Source organism: Trematomus bernacchii, unplaced genomic scaffold, assembly GCF_902827165.1.
Source record: "Trematomus bernacchii unplaced genomic scaffold, fTreBer1.1, whole genome shotgun sequence".
NCBI lineage: Eukaryota > Metazoa > Chordata > Actinopteri > Perciformes > Nototheniidae > Trematomus > Trematomus bernacchii.
Window position 1 is genome coordinate 591,202 of NW_022987645.1, and position 24,914 is coordinate 616,115.

The 24,914-nt window shown below is 41.2% G+C and overlaps 1 protein-coding gene across 1 annotated transcript in view; it reads left to right on the forward strand.

The window, feature by feature from the left end:
* The first annotated feature begins 1,507 nt into the window (after positions 1–1,507).
* The window catches only part of LOC117485346 (zinc finger protein 271-like), a 60,136-nt gene continuing 36,729 nt past the window's right edge, over positions 1,508–24,914 (forward strand). Inside the window, exons 1-2 of the mRNA XM_034133858.1 lie at positions 1,508–1,769; positions 4,754–5,485. Coding sequence (XP_033989749.1) covers positions 1,583–1,769; positions 4,754–5,485 — 919 coding nt within the window. The 5' untranslated portion in view covers positions 1,508–1,582. The remainder of the gene's footprint in view (positions 1,770–4,753; positions 5,486–24,914) is intronic.

Consider the following 24,914-nt stretch of genomic DNA (forward strand, 5'->3'; position numbering starts at 1 on the left):
ATCTATTTGTATTTTGAGCAAAACACATCAATAGGCACTTTCACACCGGAGTACTTTTCCCAGTATAGTTCCGATAGTTCTTAACTAAGTAAAACACTTCAGAGACATGTTTTGTATAGATATAGACATTTTTAAAACCTAAACAGTACGGAATTTTAAATAATCCTTTAGGGATGGTCATCATTTTGCAATCATCTTTTGTTAATAAGATTAATACATTTTGTTATTTTTCTCTTGTTTTCTCTTTTATTAGGACAATTCTGGAGAACTGGATCTGCTGAGGAAGGAGCTGCCATCCACATAGGACCCCCCGTGGTGCTGGAGAAATCTAAACAGCATTAGGGACATCATCCTCCCAAACCTCTGCTTCCTGCCGTCCAGCTGAACAGCAGCTCAGGAAGCTTCAGAGAGAAACAGTGTGTCTAACAGAGACTGAAGCACACTGAGAAACAGTGTGTTTAACAGAGACTGAAGCACACGGAGAAACGGTGTGTTTAACAGAGACTGAAGCACACAGAGAAACGGTGTGTTTAACAGAGACTGAAGCACGCGGAGAAACGGTGTGTTTAACAGAGACTGAAGCACACGGAGAAACGGTGTGTTTAACAGAGACTGAAGCACAACGGAGAAACGGTGTGTTTAACAGAGACTGAAGCACACGGAGAAACGGTGTGTTTAACAGAGACTGAAGCACACGGAGAAACGGTGTGTTTAACAGAGACTGAAGCACACGGAGAAACGGTGTGTTTAACAGAGACTGAAGCACGCGGAGAAACGGTGTGTTTAACAGAGACTGAAGCACACGGAGAAACGGTGTGTTTAACAGAGACTGAAGCACACAGAGAAACGGTGTGTTTAACAGAGACTGAAGCACACGGAGAAACGGTGTGTTTAACAGAGACTGAAGCACACGGAGAAACGGTGTGTTTAACAGAGACTGAAGCACACGGAGAAACGGTGTGTTTAACAGAGACTGAAGCACGCGGAGAAACGGTGTGTTTAACAGAGACTGAAGCACACACAGAGGAACAGTGTGTCTAACAGAGACTGAAGCACACACGGAGAGACGGTGTGTCTAACAGAGACTGAAGCACACACAGAGGAACAGTGTGTCTAACAGAGACTGAAGCACACACGGAGAAACATTGTGTTTAACAGAGATTGAAGCACACAGAGGAACAGTGTGTTTAACAGAGACTGAAGCACACGGAGAGACAGTGTGTTTAACAGAGACTGAAGCACACAGAGAAACAGTGTGTTTAACAGAGACTGAAGCACACGGAGAGGAACAGTGTGTCTAACAGAGACTGAAGCACACACGGAGAAACATTGTGTTTAACAGAGATTGAAGCACACAGAGAAACGGTGTGTTTAACAGAGACTGAAGCACACGGAGAAACGGTGTGTTTAACAGAGACTGAAGCTCACACGGAGAAACGGTGTGTTTAACAGAGACTGAAGCACACACGGAGAAACGGTGTGTCTAACAGAGACTGAAGCACACGGAGAAAGAGTGTGTTTAACAGAGACTGAAGCACACGGAGAAACGGTGTGTTTAACAGGAAGTGGTGATTTAGTAAACATGAGTGTTGTGCTGCTCTCGTTGGTGAAGCAGCGACTCACTGCGGCTGCTGAAGACATCTTTGTTCTGTTTGAAAGAACGATAGCAGAGTACGAGGAGGAACTGTCTCGTTCAAAACAGGAGAACGAGAGACACCGGAAACTACTGGACGCTGTTTTACAGCCTCAGCTTCAGATCCTCAAAGCAGGTCTGTTCCCTCTTTATTCACTCTCTCTTATAAAAAGGAACTCACATTGTCGTATAACCGGCGAGAGAGAAGGCCTTTGAGCTCCATACAGAAATAATCCTTGTTCTAATAATCCTTGCGTTTCATCACCGCAGCATTTTAGACAGTATCTGCCAGGTCCCGCATGAGCCGGCATGAGCTCCGCCCCCTCTTATTTGTTATTTTTTTCAGTTTTAAAAAAAAGAAGCATTTTTTATTTAGCCTTTATTTATACAGGTGAACATCTCATTCAGACACAGGGTCTCATTCTCAAGAGAGACCTGTTTGTACCCAGAATCAGCACTTTTGTAACAGGAAGTGAAATAGAGGGATATGAGGCATGGCTAGATTGGGTGATCTGTTTGGTTGTTTGACCAAAACACTTCATAGACATGTTTTTTATATTTTTTATATATCTGAGACCTATGCTATTGCCTAAAAATAGCATGATAGGTGACCTTTAAAGCTGCTGAGTCATATATTGCACCTCAAACAACAGAGTTACGGTTTCTTTACTTCCTCTACAGAAAGAAGGACAGTGAAAGAAACTGATTCAGAAATCTCATTCCTCCAGTCAGACAGTGGGCGTAGCTGTAACCACCTGCACAGGCCTAGTCTGTCACTTTATTTGACCAAACACGTGTGTACCGAAGTATACTGAACGAATATAACGTTAAACATAAAAAATTGAGAACGTGAACAACTTTTTGGAAGTAATCTCAGGTGCTGCGTCGCAGCGTTCAGTGTAATTTGCTCACATTGGGTTCAACGCGTCATAGAGCGACCAAGTCATTTCATTGGACGAGAGGCATACTATGAGAGCTGGTCACAGGGATGCGTTCAAATTTAGTCAGGAATTTGAGGAACTGTCGAAATGGCGAACGCAGATAAAGTTGAGCTCGAAAATCCTCCAGCATCATTGAAGTCTCCGGTTTGGGAACATTTTGGTTTCGCAGTTACGTACAAGGATGACGGACAAAGACAGGTGGACCGAACCAAAGCTGTTTGTCGGCATTGTTCAACTAAAATTAGTTACGCGGCTGCAGTGGCGGTTCTAGAACATTTTACATGGGGTGGCAAAGGGGGGGCAAGAGGTCATGCCAGGGTGGCATGGGAGGGCCGACAGTACGTGGTATTTTATACTGTATATATAACCTTTGTTGTTAAATCATACCCTAACACAAGTGTTCTTAATGCACAAGAGAAACAAGCTGTTCAGACAAACAAACTCAAATATAGTATAAAACAGCAGAAAATACTCATGATACCCTAGAATTCTGCTTACTGTAAGTACAGTAAAAGTACTTAGTTATAATTAAGTACACAAATGACATCACCCATCTCTTAAAGGTCCCATGTCATGGCAATTTCTACTGATCATAATTCCATTGTTGAGGTCTACTAAAATAGATTTATATTGTGCAATTTTCCAAACTCACATTGGTTTCTCATACAGCATCTCTGTATAGTATGAGGGGCCGTACAGGCCGTAATTCATACTGGTCCTCTCACGCACATACATTCTCCTTTTACATACATACATTTTCACTCTTACATACATACATTCTCCTTTTACATACATATATTTTCACTCTTACACACATATATTCTCCTTTTACATACATACATTTTCACTCTTACATACATACATTCTCCTTTTACATACATACATTTTCACTCTCACACACGTATATATTTACACTCACACATTCATACATTCTGCTCTCATATTATCATATTTCAATGCACACATTCATACATTGTCACTCACACATTTATACGTTTTTCACTCACACATTTTTACATTTTGTTCTCATATTCATATATTTTAATGCTCATATTTATACATTTTGCTCTCATGCACATTCATTCAGTGTTTACATTTAATATTATAAATAATATATGCATGTATGAAGACAATATATGTATGCAAGAGAAGAATGATGTATGTATGAAGACAATATATGTATGCAAGAGAAGAATACATGTATGTGTGAGAGAAAGTATAGTGGAAACGGAAGGAGTATGGTTGAAACGGAAGGCAGGTCATTATCGCGCTGTGATTGGCTCAGAAGGTCGAGCGGGGCGGGCTCATGTTCAGAACTTCTGATTCAAATCAACATGATGGAGGGAGGTGAATCCGTGTATCTACGGACCATTTGTTTTTCTTTATTAAACAAGTAAACTGAAGAGTGTCTGCGAGGCATTTTTGCTTTTTGTTTTTTACCTTACTAAATGGTCTAATGGTCATTGTAGCGAGGGGGGGGGGGGAGGGGGGGCCGCGAAACTCGCGGAAGTGATTTCAAAACAAAAGCACTCCTTTGCTTGGAACGTTGATAATATTATAAACGAGGGGAAACAAGGTGAATTTAGCGATCACAACGAAAACGGCCAAGACACACATTGAGCCCAGAAAATGAATGTTATTAAGGACTGTAAATATAATAAGTCTATGTCTAAAATGGACAACATTGTTAGGACATTGTTGTGGCTAGCTTCATAGCATTGTCCATGTGTGCTCTGGTGTTCTCATGCTTCCTCACTTTCTCAGACAGGTGCTTCATATCCCTCACTCCAGTTGTTGTCCATGCTGCATCTGTCCCCGTTGTTTTAAAAACCAAGCAAGGAAGGCAGAATAAGGCATTAGCATGACTGCATCCAGCCAGGCTTCTGGTGTACCAGCTACGAGAGAAGCCTCGCACATACGGCTTCCATTTGCCACTTGCCTGCTGTTTGATAGCAATATCAGGTTGATCTGCTCTTTCACCGGAAGTTTGTCCGCCAAACTTCTTCTCTCAAACATAACAGTCATACAAAAGAAAATGTATTTTGTTTTGCTGCGATTCTTCTTTCTGTCTCTTTTCATGCACCACATATACTAAAGCAAATTCCTCGTAAATGTAAACACACCTTGTAAATATGACCGATTCTGAATCTGATAAATATGTGTTTTCTGTTTCCTGCAGACGTCCAGCAGCTGGTGGTGGTTAAAGAAGAGGTTCCCCCTGAGCAGCAGGAGTGGAGCTCCAGTCTGGACCAGGAGGACCCAGAGCCCCCCCCACACATTAAAGAGGAGCAGGAGGAACTCTGGAGCAGTCAGGAGGGAGAGCAGCTTCAAGGGCTGGAGGAGGCTGATATCACCAAGTCCACATTCACTCCTGTCCCTGTGAAGAGTGAAGATGATGAAGAGAAACCTCAGTCCTCTCAGCTTCATCAAAGACAAACTGAACACCTGGAAACAGAAGCTGATGGAGAGGACTGTGGAGGACCAGAACCAGCCAGGAACTCAGATCCAGAGAGACATTTACAACCAGAGACTGAGGACAACCCTGGAGACTCTTCTGAACCTGACACTGAAGACAGTACTGATTGGAAGGAGACCAGAGAACCAGGTTCAAACTCTCAAGAAAATAAACAAGACCCTGTCAGTGATTCAAGACGTAGTGCAGGAGAGAAACCATTCAGCTGCTCAGTCTGTAATAAAGCTTTTGCAAAGAGTGGAAATTTAAAGGACCACATGAGAATCCATACAGGAGAGAAACCATTCAGCTGCTCAGTCTGTGAGGTGTCTTTTACACAACGTGGAAGTTTAAAGGACCACATGAGAATCCACACAGGAAAGAAACCATTCAGCTGCTCAGTCTGTGAGAAATATTTTGCAGGGAGAGGAAATTTAAATCGGCACATGGCAATACACACAGGAGAGAAACCATTCAGCTGCTCAGTCTGTGAGAAAACATTTGCACGGAAAGGAACTTTACAACTACACATGAGAAACCACACAGAGAAATCATTCAGCTGCTCAGTCTGTGAGGTGTCTTTTACACAACGTGGAAGTTTAAAGTGCCACATGATAATACACACAGGAAAGAAACCATTCAGCTGCTCAGTCTGTGAGAAGTCTTTTAAATGGATAGGACAATTAAAGGAACACATGAAAATCCATACAGGAGAGAAACCATTCAGCTGCTCAGTCTGTGAGAAAATGTTTGCGCGGAGAGGACATTTAAATCGGCACATGGCAACACACTCAGGAGAGAAACCATTCAGCTGCTCAGTCTGTGAGAAAACATTTGCACGGAAAGGAGTTTTACAACTACACATGAGAAATCACACAGGAGAGAAACCATTCAGCTGCTCAGTCTGTGAGAAGTCTTTTAAATTGATAGGACAATTAAAGGAACACATGAGAATCCACATAGGAGAGAAACCATTCAGCTACTCAGTTTGTAAGAAATATTTTTCACAAAAGGAACATTTAAGGACACACAGAAGAATCCACACAGGAGAGAAACCATTCAGCTGCAGTGTTTGTGACAAAAGATTCACCTGGAGTTGCCAGGTCATAATCCACAAGTGTGTTGGTCGTCAGTCCTCACAGCTTCATCAAACTCAGACTGAGGAGAACAGAGAGGCAGAGCCTCCAGCCAGCAGCTCAGCTGAACACATGGAAACAGAAGCTGATGGAGAGGACTTTGGAGGACCAGAACCAGCCAGGAACTCTGATCCAGAGAGACATTTACAACCAGAGACTGAGGACAACCCTGGAGACTCTTCTGAACCTGACACTGAAGACTCTTCAGAACCTGACATTTTCCAAGTCAAATCTGCATGTGCAACAAAAAAAGAGGACAATTAATTAGTCCTTCGACAATTCAATAACCCTATTGCAGTAGTCGAGTCTACTGAAAATAAAAGCATGGACAAGTTTTTCTAAATCCTGTTGCGACATTAGTTTTTTAATCCTTGATATATTCTTCAGGTGATAGTATGCAGACCTAATAGCTGTTGTAATGTGACTGTTAAAATGCAGGTCCATACACTACACCTAGATTTCTTGCTTTGTGAGTTACTTTGTAGTCTGCCGACTGAAGCTCTGTGATTACTTTTAATCGGTCCTTCTTTGCTCCAAAAACAATGATCTCAGTTTTTATTTGTTCAATTGGAGAAATCCATTATGTGCACAAGACTTCAGTCAAAGACTGCTGCCACTGCAACATAAACAAATATTAGTCTATATATATATATACTGTGCTGGACAGGCACGGATATCCCATGATAACTTAGAGATACAGTTACCAATTTTTTCTGATTTCACTCATTTCACAATTTCATGGACTCATCATCATCCCCATATCATTATTAACACTACACATAGTGAGAATAGCATGCTAAACAAAAATAAACACCTGATCAATATACTGTAACTAGCAAGCCAGCAAGCTAGTTAGGAAGCACCTGTGTCAGTGGCAGTGGGTAGAGATGAAAAGGGAGTCGGAATTTAGAAAATATATTTGTTCAATCTCAGTAATGTATCCATTGAAATTGGGTCCTAATGAAGGGGTCTACAATGAGCCAAATTGAATTGATATATTGCCTGAATGGACCAAATAATTAAATATTGGCAAACAATAGTCACATTATGATATTCTCAATAGCTTTAATGCATTCCCTGACCCAGAAAATGTGTATTTTGACACCAAGATCGACCTTCTAAGTGGCTTGGAAGCCGAGATATTGGCACTTATAGCTTTTTGCATGGCGGCTCATCTTGGATATCCAAGATGGCGGCCATCTTGGATATCCAAGATGGCCGCCATCTTGATGAGCAGCCACTTCATCAACATGGCGGATTTAAAGCTATGGTGATGTAGAACACATGGAGAAAATGTGGTGCTTTTATCCAGCGTGTCCCCATAATTTTGCTAAGCTGCCGCACTATTTAAACATTTTTGAATGGTGATATACACAGTGATAGATTTTAAGGCCCAAGACGTTTATAATAGTTACATTTGTAACTAAAAACATTTAAACTAAATATTTAAAAACTACATGTGGACATGGAGAATTACATGAACTACATCCACCGCGGGGCATAAACGGAAGGGCAACCATGGCAACCATGCTCGGGGGTCTTCTTCGCTGCTTTTGGTGTATTTTGTGGCGGAAGTTACTACGCCACTTACAGGCCCAGCATATGTACTACATTACATTACATTTCATTTTTAGTCTACTTTTAGTCGATGAAAAATTACATTTTAGTCAACTTTTAGTCAAAATGTTTTCTCTCTTTAAACCAATTCAGTTAGGCAAATACAGGTATCTGAAATTGTAATCAACGTGACAGCATCAAGTGTTGAAATTCGTAAAGCAACATTTCACTCTCTTAACACTTTACTTGTGTAATATCTAGGGATGGGTATCGTTAAGGTTTTCTACGGTACTACTAGTCTTATCAATACTGCTTATCGATCCGGTACTTTAACGGTATTCTTGTATTTACTTTTTGTTATTTTTTAAAGGAAAAAACTAACAAATTGTTAACCGAATTAATTGCTTTATTTAAATGAAATATGTATAATTATGTTAAAATATTGTACTGTACTTGAGTAAAATGTTGAGGTACTTGTACTTTACTGGAGTATTTAAATGTTTTGCTCCTGTGTACTTCTACTCCACTACAGTTCATAGTTAAATGGTGTACTTCTACTCCACTACATGTATTTAATACCTTTAGTTACTTTACAGATGTGGATGAATGATGTGAAATATAATCAAGTGTTAAATCAGACTTTAGTAAATTCACAAGCTACCCTGCAGTATACAAAGTCCTTCAAACTAGCTGCACCTTTACCAGCTTTGAGAACACTTTAATGATCAATCATTATAAAACATATCATATATATTATTCTGAAATGGACCAATCTGCACAATGACTACTTTTACTGTCGCTACTTTTAAATATATTTTGATGATCATACTTTGACTTGAGGAACTCTTCCTACACTATGGTATTTTTTTACTTAGCTACAAGATCTGAGTACTTCTCCCACCTCTGCACACCTGATGTGATAACGTTACTCGTAATTGGGGCAACAGAGCTACGAGTTAAGGAAGTCGAAAATTGTGCATTTCTCCGACTGAATATGACGCCTTTTGGCCGGCTGTTTGGACAGACTACTCTACTCGTGTCAACGCGCTAACGCGAAAACATGGCAAACGAGCTTTGTCCACATCGAGTCTTGTAGAGTGTCTCTATACTCTCTGAACGCTCCGTCCCCGGCAGATCTCTGTGTGCCGCTGCAGCGTGTCTGTTAGGCCCCGCCCCCGCACACAGAGAGAGAGGGAGATCGCTCTTCTGGAGTGAAGAGAGCGGAGATAATGATATTGCAAGTTAGAAATGTAAGATGCATTTTGACAGATAAGACGGACACTTGGGGGGAAATACCCTGCATTTTGAATGTCCGATAGTCCACCATTAACACCTTAGTCCCGTCTCGTCTCGTCAACGAAAACTAAATATACATTTCGTCAAATTTTCGTTATCAATAATCTATTTTTAGCTCGTCATCGTCTCGTCTTAGTCATGTAAAAAAGGTCGTTGACGAACATTTTTCGTCATAGTTTTCGTTGACGAAATTAACACTGGCGATGCAGTATAGAGAGGCGAAGTCCCTCCCCTTCCGGTGGACCACCATGGGACCTTATTTCGGAAAAATGATGTATTGAAGTCAATGGAGAGAGAAAGATTATCTTTCAATCCCGTTTGAATTGTGCCACAAATTACACATATGATGTTTGTCAATTTAAAAGATAATTTTGCAAATTAAAAAAAAAAGTGTCGTAAAACTGTGAAGTAACACATTTGTTTGTGTGAAACACTCAATGAACTACATCTCTGGTCTCGCAGACTCGCACAACAACACACGTCACCAAGATGGCCGTCACTACTGTCTTGTCAACAAAACGATTGACTACCCTCACTATCACCACAATGAAACACGTCCTGAAGAATGTCATGCAAAGCTGCCTGCCTGCCTTCCTTTGATTCTCTCTGAACTGCCTGGTCTTTTTAATGTTTAATGTCAACCATTTGTGCAGATAGCATGAAGTGCAAAAGATCGCAGATGCTAGCGTTAGCATTTCTCCCCCGGGCTTAAATTGTGTATTATAGAATGATCACACCGGTGACAGTACTCTTCAAAGGGTTCACGAAATATGACTACTACTCTTACTGTTTAACATTTTGGGTTACTTAATGTTACTTCATGTTAAGGCTAATAAAAATGACATGGCTGTAATGCTAACTAACGTGCTAGCTACTAGCTAGGTAGCTAACTTGATCCAAACACTCCTGGTCCTTTCATCAGACGGGAAGCGAAAGAACGAGCAAGACCCATTGCTGGTATGATAACAACCTGGTACTAAGCACACAGGCATCTTGTTAAAGTTATCTTATCTTAGCCAGCGCCATATAGATAGATTATATCTATATTGCGCTGATCTTAGCTATCTCTTAGTGGAGGAAAACAATTGTGACATCACTTACGCGACTCTGAGATTTGTAGTCTTTCTAGTTGCGTATTTTTCATAGTCTTATATTTCAACAGTTTTACGACAAACTGTGACTTTTTTGACATGGAAATTATTTTTTAAGATTGACAAACATCATATGTGTAATTCATGGCACAATTCAAACGGGATCGAAAGATACGTTTTCTCTCTCCATTGACTTCAATACATTATTTTTCCGAAATAAGGTCCCATGGGGCGGAAGTAGATGGGCGTGACTTCCACTCTCTATACATAGAAGTTCAGAGAAGAAGCAACCCCTACATATTGTTTTATTTTATTTCATTTCATTTTGGCACCATGGCAGAGGCAAATATAGAGTTAATGCGGAGATTATAATGTCCCGTTTACATTACATTTCATTTCATTTAGCTGACGCTTTTATCCAAAGCGACTTACAATGACCAATTACAGGGACATTCTCCCTGGAGTAACTAAGGACTAAGTGCCTTACTCAAGGGCACACTAGTGGTGGTGTTCCTGGCGGGATTTGAACTCACAACCTTCCGATCTTCAGCCCACCTCACTATCCATTAGACCACCACTATCCCTACTACAGTGTCTCCAGCGCTTTCGAGCGGTCTCGTGCGGAAGTACAGCGCCACTTACAGGCCCGGCATATGTACTACAGCGTTTCCAGTGGTCTTGCGTGAACGGACACGTTCAATTAGCCGAATACGTGTGAACGGAAGACTTTTTTGGAAATGAATTCGGTGCAAACGTTCCCGTGTAAATGGGGTCTCAGGCTGCAGCCACACGAGGACGATAACGGTCGTATCTGCTACAGTTCTCTATCAGATAGACGGTTCGGCCACACAAGGCCGACATGGAAACGCAGAAAACGATAACGATAACGATAACGATAACAGGTCCCAAGGCGGGTAGATCTGCGGACGAAACGCTCTGGGGGGCCAAACGGCTCCGTGATTACGCCCTATAACGATAATGCAATAGCCCCGCCTCGCCCCACCTCTCCTGCTCACCCCCGCGTCCCCCGCGTTATTGCTGATGTGTTTCGCCAACAACAACAACCGAGTGTTTCGAGCCAGGTCCCGGGCCGTATCTCATTTCTGGGATTTCCCCTCCTCGACTCCTATCCTCGACTCCTATCCTCGTGTCTTAGTCCCGCCCACAGGAGATGCAAGCCGAGGAGCCGAGGAGGGGAGCCGAGGAGAGAGGAGGGGAAGCAGCAGGCGGTTAGAGAAATGAGAACTCCTCTCCTCTGAGCGGTCATTTTAAAGAGACGTCCATTAATCATGACAGGAGGCACAGCAGCCCTCTGTCTGATGGACAGATGTGTTCATGACCACTTATATATTTACTTTCAATCATTCACAGTGCGGTATAATGAGACAATAACAGGCTACAGATGCGGACATACACACACACACACACACACACACACACACATATATATATATATTTATATAAATATATACAATTTCAGAATCAAACAAGTATGAGAGCACTCACATAATAACGTAACACTATCAGAGACTGGATATATCCCCCCCCCCCCCCCCCCCCCCCCCCCCTCTCTGGTCGCTGAAATGAGGAAAATCAATTACGGTCCAAAAGTTTTACAAGTATTAAAAGTAAGCAGAGGACACCAAACCAACTGAGACCTGTCTGTCCGCTGCATCTACGCACACACTGTACCACACACACCTACACCACACACACGCACCTACAGCTCCTAAAGCATAATCAGGCTACAGCCGTTGTGTATTTTATTTTGTGAAGCACTAAATGGTTTTAGAAAAATATCGACTTTGTTTGTAGATATCTACTAAACTAAAGCAAATAAAGAGAGTAGGCCTGATATACTGAGTGATATATATTATACACACTGCTCTGCTTTCTGCACGGACCTCACAGCTGTTCTCTCTGTAAACATCGCGTCCCATCAGTGTATCCTCGATTATAGCTCCTCCAGAGAGCCTCCTCGACGCTCGATCCTCGGTCCTGGAAGTGCATTTAGAGAAATTAGATGTCCTTCAACTTGGCGCGCTGAAATTCATTTCCGGGTCACTACCGGAGGACCGAGGCTGCCATCCTTCAGGACCAAAACCTCTCGCCACCTGAACAGTTTCTTCCCCTCCGCTACCGGCCTCTTAAACAAGGCCCGGCCCCCCCACTGACACTTACCTCAGCCACAATGTAGTCTCTATATGCATTACATTAATGCACACATTAGCCGCTTTCACACCAAGTACTTTGCTTAGTACCCCCATGGAACTAAGTACAGATCGCGTTCACACCGGAATAAGTCCCTGAGGGAGGGTTAGGCAAATGAAGACGCTGACGTCACTTCTTCTTCTTCTGCTTTGGGTTTACTGGCAGGCCGCAAACCACTTCACGGCGTATACTGCCACCTGAAGTCCCCGGAGTAAATCGCCAGAACGCCGACACCTCCTCATCTCCACCGCTCCCATGTTTTATTTTGTGTTGCCATAAGTTATTCTCTCTCCGTTGGTGCGCGGGGCTAATGCTAATAATGCTAATGCCAGCAAATACAATGGCGGCTTCAAAAAACTTTTCAGAGTTTTACGGGGCGTGGTTTGCAATTCGCCCAGCCAATAGAAATTGGTACTTTTTTCTCCCCAGGATAGTACCACCTCTCTAGCAGGCACTAGAAATGTAAAAAAAGTACTCTTTTTGGTGTGAACTAAACGGGAAAAGTACGGGGAAAAGTACTCCGCGCCTAATGTTCATACTGCATACTGCACATATTTCTTGTTTCATATTTTATATCCTATAATTCATTCATAGCATTCTATTTCCATGTAAATTACTGATTTATTTTATTGCTATTTAACTATATTTTATTACGGTGTCCTTAAAGATTTTTTGTTTTATATTAGATTTCTTGTTTTATATTTTATGTCTGCACCATGACATCAAGTCAAATTCCCCGTATGTGTGAACCTACCTGGCAATAAACCTGTTTCCGATTCTGATCTCCCTAGGGGCCGAATCCTCCTGTTAATCATAGGAACAAAGCTATCGTATGTTCAACACAGTATATCATGAGCTTCATCTATCCAGTATTTTCATATATTTCATATTCAGTTACATATCGAGAGAGGTGAGGGGGGAAGACGGAGGATCGAGAGGGGTGAGGGGGGAAGACGGAGGATCGAGAGAGGTGAGGGGGGAAGACGGAGGATCGAGAGGGGTGAGGGGGGAAGACCGAGGATCGAGAGGGGTGAGGGGGGAAGACGGAGGATCGAGAGAGGTGATGTCCGTTCAGAGAGTAAACGTCTGCGGGGGCTGAGCTCTGAACACACTGCACAGCATGGCCAGAGTCTGGACGTCACTCATGTTGCTGTAGTGATCCAGACTGCAGACACACACACACACACACACACACACACACATACACATACACATACACATACACATACACATACACATACACACACACACGCACGCACGCACGCATACATACACACTTTAGTTTAACAGTCACACACCAACCCTCACTTTGTTCCTCACTGATAATACTCACAGATACACAAACTGTCTATTTGAGGTTTTTGAAAATGTCCATTTCTAAAACACGTGGGTCTCAGAAGCTCCTGTCTCTTTCTCAAAGTTTTCCAGAATGTATTCATATGTTCAGCCTCAGAAGAGAGAACAACATACACCACCATTACAAACAACACATCAACAGTTGTAAAGACACATCTACAAGCAAATAGCAACATCCAAATAGCAGCACCTTCACCTCTAAAACTACAATACATGTTAATAAAAGCACCGAATAGCAGTCAAAGAGGAACGGGCCTGCGTGTTACTAAGATAACATAAGATGAGATAAGAAGTACTTTATTCATCCCAATTAGGGGAATGTTTGCGTGGCAGCATAAAAAGACAAGACATTGTACATTAGAGAAATGAAAAGACTATAAATAAACAATCCAACATGTAAATAATACATGCACTTGTTTTGCTGGATAAACTTGTCCTCAAAATATAAATAAAGTTGTATGAAAAGAGGATTACAAATATTATTTTAAATATCAAATAGTTGGCGAGCCCCCCCTCAAATGGCATTTTCCCTGTGTCCTTTCTTCTTGGTGACCAACTTCCATGTGAAACAACATCATTTTATTTGTTATTTTATTTATTTACTGACTTCATTGCTTTATTTCTATTTGTATAAATATTTAGAGAGATTAAAACAATATATATCCTCCTCTGCTGCCACCTTCAGGATAGCTAGAGTAACATCAGCTCTACTGAACAGCCTCTACCTAAGAAGGTCTGATACAAACACTCTAATTCATGAATGTGATGCATCTATCGATCTATCTATCTATCTATCTATCTATCTATCTTAAAATAGCAGGGTCATGCAGAGTGGGGTCTCCTATCCCTTTAAGAGAGAGAGGGAGGTGTGGCGCGTGCATGTGGCGCGTGCATGTGTAGAGCGAGCGTAGTGTGTGTCCGGAAGAGAGCGGGAGTAGCAGCAGTGATCAGTCTGTCTCCAGTTAGCTGTATAACAAAGTCCTGAGGAAACACAGCGGCCTCCCAAGGAACAGCCTGCCTGTCTGCCTCATTTCAGAGTGGGTTATTGAAGCCGAAGCCTGGTGCTTCAGTCCGGGAAGACTGCAGAGAGTCCTCCCCTGCATTCCTCCACTACGGTCTGGGAGCAGCATCTATCTCCACTGTTGCTGTAACCATGTTAGGTTGCGTTTCCACTTGGCCTAGTACCGGCCGGCGGGTCCTAATTCACAGTTTTTCTGGCCTCATAAAATCGTGGGGCCAGGGCCAGAGACAACGAGGCTGAGTCGGGCTGAGTATGCTAAACTAAAGAGAGCGTCGCTGGCAAGGGGGCAACAACTACAACAAGATGGACATATTTGACCGTGATTTAATTGTAATACACGTTTCAAAATGATGCCGAAGTAACAACATACTGATACCGGTTAGTAAAAACCATGAATTAATGCTTTGTCAAGTCTGCAGACAGACGGCAGGGGAAAAACCTTTTAAAATGCTTGTTTTCTAAATGGAGATTGGCTAAGCTAACGCAGTATATGCTCCGACCGTCCACACTCACAACAACGGCCTATACAGACATAAATAAAGCAGCGACTGTATTCACCATGACACAGGCAGTCTGTGGTTTGTACTTGTTTAACTTTTGTCTAGTTTCTGAACATATATGAGGAGCTGTGAGCTCTGAGTGCTAACAGCTAACGGCTGTGTTGTTTTTCTGGGGTCCTCTGAAGATCACGTCACGGCTCCGCCTACACTGCGTTACTATAGATACTGCCCCAGTTCCTAAACTGTAATGGAAATGCGCCATAAAGTGAGCCAGTCCTAACGAGGCCCAGCCATACCGAGCGGGGCCGAGCGAGGCCGTGTAGTGGAAACGCGCCATTAATGTCCCTCTGTGGGACCAATAAAGGACTTCTGATTCTGCGGACAGACAGAAGAGAGGGGGGAGGGGCGGGTTGGAATGCGGCCTTCTTCTTTTCCCGAAGAGTCCTCTTCCTCGTAGCCCACCGTATCCCAGGATGCAATGCGCGCCAGTGACGAGGAAACAAAGAAAATGTCGGTCCGGTCTCAGAGAGAAAGCAGCACGTGAGGAGTAACTGATAAACGTGAGTATCGGGTTTAACTTACTTTAATAACGGATAAATGTGAGTATTGGGTTTAACTTACTTTAATAACTGATTGTAAGTATTGGGTGTTTTGTTCTCGTTCTGTATGTACAATCAATACTCCAGACTACGACGTGCTATATTCAACGTTTATTGTTATACCGGAGACGTAGACATTCATGTCTGGTAGGAAGGTGAACTATGAGGTGTGATTAGTGCCAAAGACTGAACTAACTGAGCAGCCAATCGTGTTGATATTCGCCAAACCTCTCCTGTGACACAAACCTCTCCTGTGACACAAACCTCTCCTGTGACGCAAACCTCTCCTGTGACACAAACCTCTCCTGTGACAAAATGGCATCCAATGTAATAAAAAAAGTCAATCAAAGAACTAGATTCCTATACCGGATCTCCTCTCTGGTAAACAAAAACACCCTGAAAACTCTGGCAGGAGCACTCATTCAAGGGTACTATGACTATGCTTGCACGTCATGGTACCATAGCACCTCCAAGGCGCTAAAAATAAAACTTCAAACATCGCAAAATAAACTGGTCAGACTACTGCTTGACCTTTCATCTAGAACCCACCTCACCTCTGCCCACTTTGACAACCTAGGATGGCTTAGAGTAGACGACAGAGTACAGCTACTTGCAATGGGCCTGGTCTACAAGATCCACTACACCTCTATGGTACCCATGTACATGTCAAAATTCTTCCCAAAGGTCAAGGAATACCATGATCATAACACCAGAGGGAGCTCCACAAATCATGTAAAACCCAGATTTGGCACAAAAAAAGGGGAATACACGTTTCGCAATTATGCCACATCAAGGTGGAACGCTCTTCCCACAACTGTAAAGGAAAGTAAAACTATACTTACCTTCAAAACCTCTCTTAAAGAGCACCTTCGGGGGAAAGCATTGCAAAACTGGCCCCGGTAATGGTACAAATCTCAACCTGTCGTACAATGGACAGCTTCCCCCCCCCATCTATGTATATACTCGCATTTTAGACTCTGTTACTAACTGTATATCTGTAGACTTGGTATGTCTTAAATGTCCGGTTAGGATGTATTAGAACGAAATCTAAAATGAAAATTGTAAATAAGCCATCTGTATGTAAAAAACCACCTGTATGTAAATTGTAAATAAGCCATCTGTATGTCAAATATGTCTTATATGTCTTAAATGATATGATGAATTGGAAATGGGGGACCCTGATGTAAACAAGACGAAAGTCTTTCTCTGGTCTGCATCCCCTTAACAATTGTATGTTTTGAGCTGTACTGTACTGTACCCAATATACAAGCTGTTAATAAACTTTTCAATCAATCAATCAATCTACCATGCCGCGAACTATGCCGCGAGAGAAGTTACGTGACACTCGTCGCCACCCCTCTCGTCTGAGAAGCTACGTGACGTCTGCGTCTGAAGTTACTTTACTTAGTTATCACCAAATAACCCAGTAATGTTACAGCTACCTAATTGCTGTTCAAGCTAGACTCTATATTTCAATATAGTTTTGGTATTAAAATAATGTTACACCTCTTGTATGCCCTGAAGGCCAAAACAACCACAGACAACAATATATATTTTTAATTATCAAAATGATAACAAAGGCTGAAAAAACAGGAGAAGCCTGTCTTCCCTTGGTCTCCAGGAGAAAACGCCACTGCATATCACCACGTTTTCATAGTTTTGTGTGTGAAATAGATCGCTGCAGTGAACACGACTTTATTTATTTGTTTATTATATGGTTTATTTGATATGGAGCGATGCAGTATAGAGAGGCGAAGTCCCTCCCCTTCCGGTGGACCTCCATGGGACCTTATTTCGGAAAAATTATGTATTGAAGTCAATGGAGAGAGAAAGATTATCTTTCGATCCCAAAGCTGCCTGCCTGCCTGCCTTCCTTTGATTCTCTCTGAACTGCCTGGTCTTTCTAATGTTTAATGTAAACCATTTGTGCAGATAGCATGAAGTGCAAAAGATCGCAGATGCTAGCGTTAGCATTTCTCCCCCGGTCTTAAAGTGTGTATTATAGAATGATCACACCGGTGACAGTACTCTTCAAAGGGTTCACGAAATATGACTACTACTCTTACTGTTTAACATTTTGGGTTACTTAATTAGTGCAAATGCTGTTTACAGCATTGCACTATAGTTCTTCGAATCTTTATTCTTCCCCTTATTAGTGCGAATGCTGTGCCACAGCATTCCACTATAGTACTTCAATTCTTTATTCTTCCCCTTAAAATTATTATTATTATTATTATTATTTCAACCATACTTTGGCTCTCCATAACTTCAGCTTACTTTCAGCTACAGAAACCATTCAAATATAAAACTATTCAGCCTGTTCAGGAATCGATGGGAAACCTTCAACTTTTTAAATATATTTTATTTTATATAGTTTTATAATGTTTTAAACTTGCCATAATTCCCAAACCCTACACTCCTCAGACATATTTTTTCATGAAAAACGTAGGAAAACCTCTCCTAGGTTGGAAAAAAAAATGAAGAAGAAATATTAATCAAAATGCCTCTTGAGGGCATGAAGAGACAAAAAGTCCACCTAGCTCCCAATTGATTCCCATGTTAAATCTTTCCGGAACTTTCTTCAGAACAGAGAGAAGTACACTTTAGACAAACTGCTCGCATCTCCACATTTTACACACAAAACCAAAAAAAACAACATATCAGTTCATTGGGGTTCCCTGATGCTCACGGTCTGGTCATTTTTTGATAGGAGCCATAGTTTTTGAACAGGTGGCAAAATTGTCAGATATAATCCTCAATGCATTCTTAGTGGGACTCAGTGCTGCAGTTGGTCACCATGGTAACCTTTCATCTCTGGGTTTACACCAAGCGGCAAACTCTGGGGAAGAGCCGGGACGCCAATACGGAAGTGCCACAAACTGCAGTTCATATATTGGCCGATAGGCGATGACTGCAGAAAGGGGCAATTTCCATAGACCCCCATGTTAAAATGCCCATTTTCACAGCAGAAAAAAAAACGTTTCTAGCCCTGGCTGCAATACATATTATTGTGTATATAGTTAGATTCCACCTTCATGATTATGAATCTGTGAGTGAATTGTTTTCTAACATGACCCTTTTATTTATATTAGGTCTTAAAGTTTTTGCATAAATTAGGGCGTGGTCGCATTGAGTGACAGCTCTGTCAAGTGACTGCTGCTGTTAGCTTTTTGTCTCTCTGCTAGCTGCTCCGTCTCCGTGAAGCTACAGCGACTCTGCCTGGTCAGTTCATCCAGGGAACACAACTTGACCCCGGCCGTGTTTGTTTGTTCTTCATGCTTATATATGGGATAATTGTGACTCGCTCTGCGGTTAAAACAGACGGTGCATGAATGCCGTTTTGCGGTAAGTGAAATTCGAGTACTTTATTTATGTGTTTATGATTTCAATCAGCTACGTAATGAATGTTAAGGCTTGGGTTAGCGTGTAAGCGAGTGGTAGCTATATCGGTGCTAACGATGCTAATCTTAGCCTCCAAGTTAACTTAAAACCATAGACTGTATATATAAAGGTTAAAACGAAATAGACAAGTGTTAAGCGTTAAGTGGGATAATACTGTAGAACAAAAGGCTTCTGTTTGAGGTTGATAAAATAAGGTCATCCTTGTAACTTAGAGAGATATTTTATTATGTAGGTAGGAACTTTATGCATCCTAAGGTTCATTTAAATTGGCTATGCTCAAGTATGTCGACAAGCTAACGTTGAAGTAGTGTATGTGAAATCAACCTCACAATAAGATGTGTGTATATTACAATTATTAATGTCATATTTCAAGATGATTACTTAGATATTACAATATGGTTGGTTGAGCTGGAGTTCATTATTGAGCTTACACGTTAACGTCACAGTCATCTGAAGAACGAACCCAAACCTTGTTGTTTTTATTAATTGCATTACCAAATTGGTATCAAATAAACAGTAAGCATTGGTAACACAACTTCCAAAGTTACAGTAAAATAAAAAGGACCCTGACTCGGGCAATACACAATCCAACATGTTCAACAGAAGAGAATAAGTTATATTGTTTGTACACATGGTTCTTTACATATATATCTGTTTGTTTAAAGTGTCCAGGTGATGCAGACAGGCTGGACCAGAGAGTGAGAGACAGAACTGGACTCCTCACAGCAGTGAACTTCAGCACAGGTACAAATACTCTTTTTTCATACTGTACAAAGAATCAAGAAAGATATTGGTTTAAATAAATGAAGTATTGACTTTAATACACTGATATACATTCCATTAAACAATACTAAATACTAGATCACCTACACATCAGTGAAGTTGAGGGTTTTTTCCATGCAAAGGGTTACATTTAGATGTTAACAAGCAATATGACTGTCAGCTTTCTAATTTAAGGTATTGAAGGCAAAGCTATTTAACGCATAGTGAGAACTGCTATTTATCTCTCAATATTGTCTGTAAAAACGTGGTAAAAGTTATTCTTTCAGTGAGAGAACAGAGCAAGCTTGTTTTAATAACAGTTAAATATTATTTTGATAATAAAATACATTTCAATGTTGATGAATTTCATACTGTTCATTCATAATCTGATTGTCTTTGTAGCTCACTGTTGAAAAAAAAAAAACATTACAATTACAAAATAATTATATCTACAGCCCCTAAACACAAGCACACCTCTTTCATCAATAACACACTTGTTCTGCAATAATATGCTTTATGTTTCCTGTCATTTTTGTTATGAAAGGACATGCCTGAAAGACACGACTCAACATTTTCTCCTTCTCTGAGGGTCAAGAAGAACATCCAAGAGGAAAATTAAAAGCTGATGTTAAGACCAGTACAGGACATTCACTAAGAAACTACTTTTATTGTGAAGTCAGCTGATCGAATGCACCTATTTCCACATCTACACTCCATCAGCTGATTATTTCTATTTGCCTCACTTTATGAGCTTCACAACATGTACCTTGTACCGCAGAGTTTGCAACGTCACAAATAAATGGGGCCAATCTTCAGTCGGATGTGAATGTGTAATCTAACATTTTCAGTAAGAATAATGGACAAAAGGAGTGCAAATACAAATTCAATTTATTGAAATCTGAACCAAAAGTTAATCAAACATGTTTTAAATAAAAAGCACATATGGACAGAAGGTGTAAACCTATTAAAAGTATAAGTAAACACATTTAGTCAAATAGAGTGACAGACTAGGCCTGATCAGGTGGTATCAGCTATGCCCAGCATGGGCTCCTCCATCAGGCCTGGTCCTCCTCGCTGAGGAAAGACCCTCAGTCCTCTCCAAACCAACAGACAGGACGTCCATCACACGGAGGTTTCTCCCTGAAGTCTCTGCAGCTCTCTGGACACCACGCTGTCTCAATCCATCCACACTCCACACTGAATATGAGAGGGGGAAAATGAAAATAATAAATGCTCTAGACAATAAGAAATATAAAGTGAACCGTTGAGTTGCTCAGTTTTTTTAGATTGTCAATACTATTACTGTATAACTAATATCCCAGGTTAAGAGGCACCTTCAAATAAAGATTGGTCTTTAAATACATTTTGTCTTTTGAATTGTTTGTCTAAAGTCAAGGATCTAGAACTGGTACTTATAGTTTTAATGATACAGTCTGGTTATAATGCTGTTTGGAGGAGGCCTCACAGGTAAGAGCACTAACTAGCTACCATCACATGTACTGTACCTTAGCTTCAGTGGCGGCCGGTGGTCTTTTTTTTTGGTGGGGCTCTTGACGTACCGTAAGTGACCTACCTGGGGGGTCCGGGGGGTTTTCCCCCGGAATTTTTTTTCGAGAAATGACCCCTTAAATGATGACTTCTGGTGATGTTAGAGGGGGGGGGGAAAGGAGAAATCGAGGCTTAAAAATATGAGAAGACTGATCAATACCTCCATAATCTTCAGTGTGGAAAATATTATTTATCAACCTGAACATCTACTACTTTACCAGGAATTTGTGTTCTCAGAACTGGTCTGTTTTTTTCTTTCTTAAAACTGTTCATGTTTTATGAATCAACACCTTCACCAAGTAGCTTTACAGTGAACTGCATGTGAGATATAAAATTAATAGCATCTTTTCAGTAGCATTAATTATAAATATTTAAGTGGTTCAATACAAGTCACTACAGCATTTCAAACTGAACTGTGAATAAATGCAATTTAAAAAAAATAACCACAGCACAAAATGTCATAAATTGTGTTTTTTCTTTGTTTCTCTGAGGATTATTTACAAACAGGCTTATTTACATATAGCAATAACACAGAAATGAAAAAGCTACATCGTCTAACACGAACAACCAGTTAGCATAATGATAATATATGTGTTATGTACAATGTAACTGGCAAGGCTAGAGCAAGAAAGAACATAAAGTTTGCAAAAGGTTTAAATAACTTCAAGTATCTGTCTTCAGATTACGTGGAGGTTTTAGTCCGATGGGAAGCAGATTTTAAGCGACACCGAAGATAAACCAAAAATGTGGTGGAGCTGCAAACCGTGTAGTGTTGCTGGGACAGAACAGGAGCTATAACCGTTGGAAAATACATCACAGACAATGCAACAAACGTGGAGACAGAACAATCACTTCTGTGATAAATGCCCACTTATTAATAAACTTCTAACAACCATGGGAAACCTCCTCTCTACATATAAAGTGATATCCAAGCATGGGAAACAAAAGACAGCATTTACCTGTTTGCATCCAGCTAGCCAAGCCTTTTTTGTGTACCAGCTACTTGTGAAGCCTCGTGTATAAATTTTGTCTTTTTCACGAGATTGCTGCGATATATTCAAATCGGGTTGGTCCGGTGCAAGGTCTTTAAGCAACAATTTATCTGCCAAACTTCTCCTTTCGAAAGGATTGGAGATTAGCTCTTGAACAGAATTAGGCGCGGACCGAGTTCCGGAGACTCCACCTGCACACGAAGCCATCCTCATCAACTACTGCGTCAACCGGATACGAGTCACTGTCCAAACTACTCACAGACTGCACTGGGCGCTGACATTGGCGCCCGGTGACCGTCATCTTTGACGACGCTGATTGGCTGAAATTATATTTTCGCGGCATAGTTTACACGTTACAGATAGCAACAGTCAGCTGCTGGTGGCTGCTGCTGCACTGGTTGAAGGCTCCTCTCTTAGCGCCCAGACGAGAGAAGGTGCATGGGCAAGGCCAGGCAGGAAACATGTGACTTATCAGTAACTTTAGACATCGTAACACAATTTTAAACGAGATTTTATTGTAGATTATACATTTTACTGATACCAATTATATAATATTTACCTTGTTCATTAAAAATAAAAATAAAAACATATATATTTTTTTAAACATATTTTTTTTTTTTAATTTTAATTTTAATTATTATTTATTTATTTATTTTTCAATATGGGAAGAGGTGGGGCGGCGCCCCTAGCGCCCCTATGGACCGGCCGCCACTGCTTAGCTTAACTTAAATGTATTAAACGTATAATTAAGTGATAGCAAAATATAAATAACTAATGTCATGCAAACATATTAATATTTGCTTGATTCCAGTGTTGCATTTAGCACATTGCATACAAACGTTAAGGGATTTTAAGATTCTGAAGTATTATGCTAAAAACTCAATAACTTAGATTATTATTTATAGTTTTGCTGAATAGTTTCATGTCCGCTTACCTTAGAAACGTAAAATGTGACGGCAGTGTGCAGATGGGGACCATGTTAGCTTAGCTTCTTAGCTTGAGCTAGCTCTGTTACTTCCCAGCTGGAGGCAGAAGGTCCCGCCTCGGCTCCGCCTCTTTGCCCTTATTTGGAGCAGGCGGGAGTTAGACTCAGACGTCACTGTCGAGCCGTTAATGGCCGACTCCGCCTACTAAGGGCTTCTCGGCAACTCTGCAGAATCCTATGGGTGACGTCACGGACCCTACGTCCATTTATATATACAGTCTATGGTTTACACACACAGGTGTTTGTAAACATTCATTCACTACTACTTACATTTCATATCTTTATTTAACTCCTTGAGCCTAATTTCAGCTGCAGGAACCATTCAAATATCAAACTATTCAGCCTTTTCAGCACATGATGGGGAAACTTTCAACTTTTTCAAAATATGTTATACTTTTTAAAACATTCAGCTTTTTAAAGTCTTTTTTTAACATGGAAGTCATTGCAATGCATTTGAGCTGTAACAATTCTCTCTCTCTCTCTCTCACACACACACTCTCCCTCTCTCTCACAGACACATCAAGAGAAGTGAGAGAGGGTGATAGAAGAGTGATAGGGTGATCAAGAGAAGAGAGAGGGCGATCAAGAGGAGAGAGAGAGGGCGATCAAGAGAAGAGAGAGAGAGGGCAATCAAGAGAAGAGAGAGAGGGTGATCAAGGAGAGAGAGAGGGCGATCAAAAGGAGAGAGTGATCAAGAGGAGAGAGAGTGGGCGATCAAGAGGAGAGAGAGAGGGCGATCAAGAGGAGAGAGAGAGGGCGATCAAGAGGAGAGAGAGAGGGCGGTCAAGAGGAGCGAGAGAGGGCGATCAAGAGAAGAGAGAGATGGTGATAGAAGAGTGAGAGGGTGATAGAAGAGAGAGAGGGCGATCAAGAGAAGAGAGAGAGGGCGATCAAGAGGAGAGAGGGTGATCCAGAGAAGAGAGAGAGGGTGATCCAGAGAAGAGAGAGAGAGAGGGCGATCAAGAGAAGAGAGAGAGTAATGTAACCTCCTAATGTAATGTATAACTCCTATGAAAATGTTCAAAAAGTGCTCAAACTTCACATGTGTGCTAACAGTCCAGCCGTGAAGACATCTACGGGACAGTTTTGAGATTTCTTCAAATGCCGTTGCCATGGCAACACAATGCTCTCCATGAAACACGGTTTTCTCATAACTTCAGTGAAAATGCTCGAAATGGCCCAAAACTTCACAGGTTTGGTAACGATGCAGCCATCAACACATCTAAGCGTATTATGGGGTGTCATCAAATGCCGTTGCCATGGCGACAGATAATTCACCATCAAGTTAGTTCAAAAGTTTGTAGTTCAAATATTCTGCTGCTTTCCCAAGCCTTTTTACTTTCTTTTCTCATCTTAATACAAATTCATTCACTACTACTTACATCTGATATTTAACTCCTTCAGCCTATTTTCAGCTGCAGAAACCATTCAA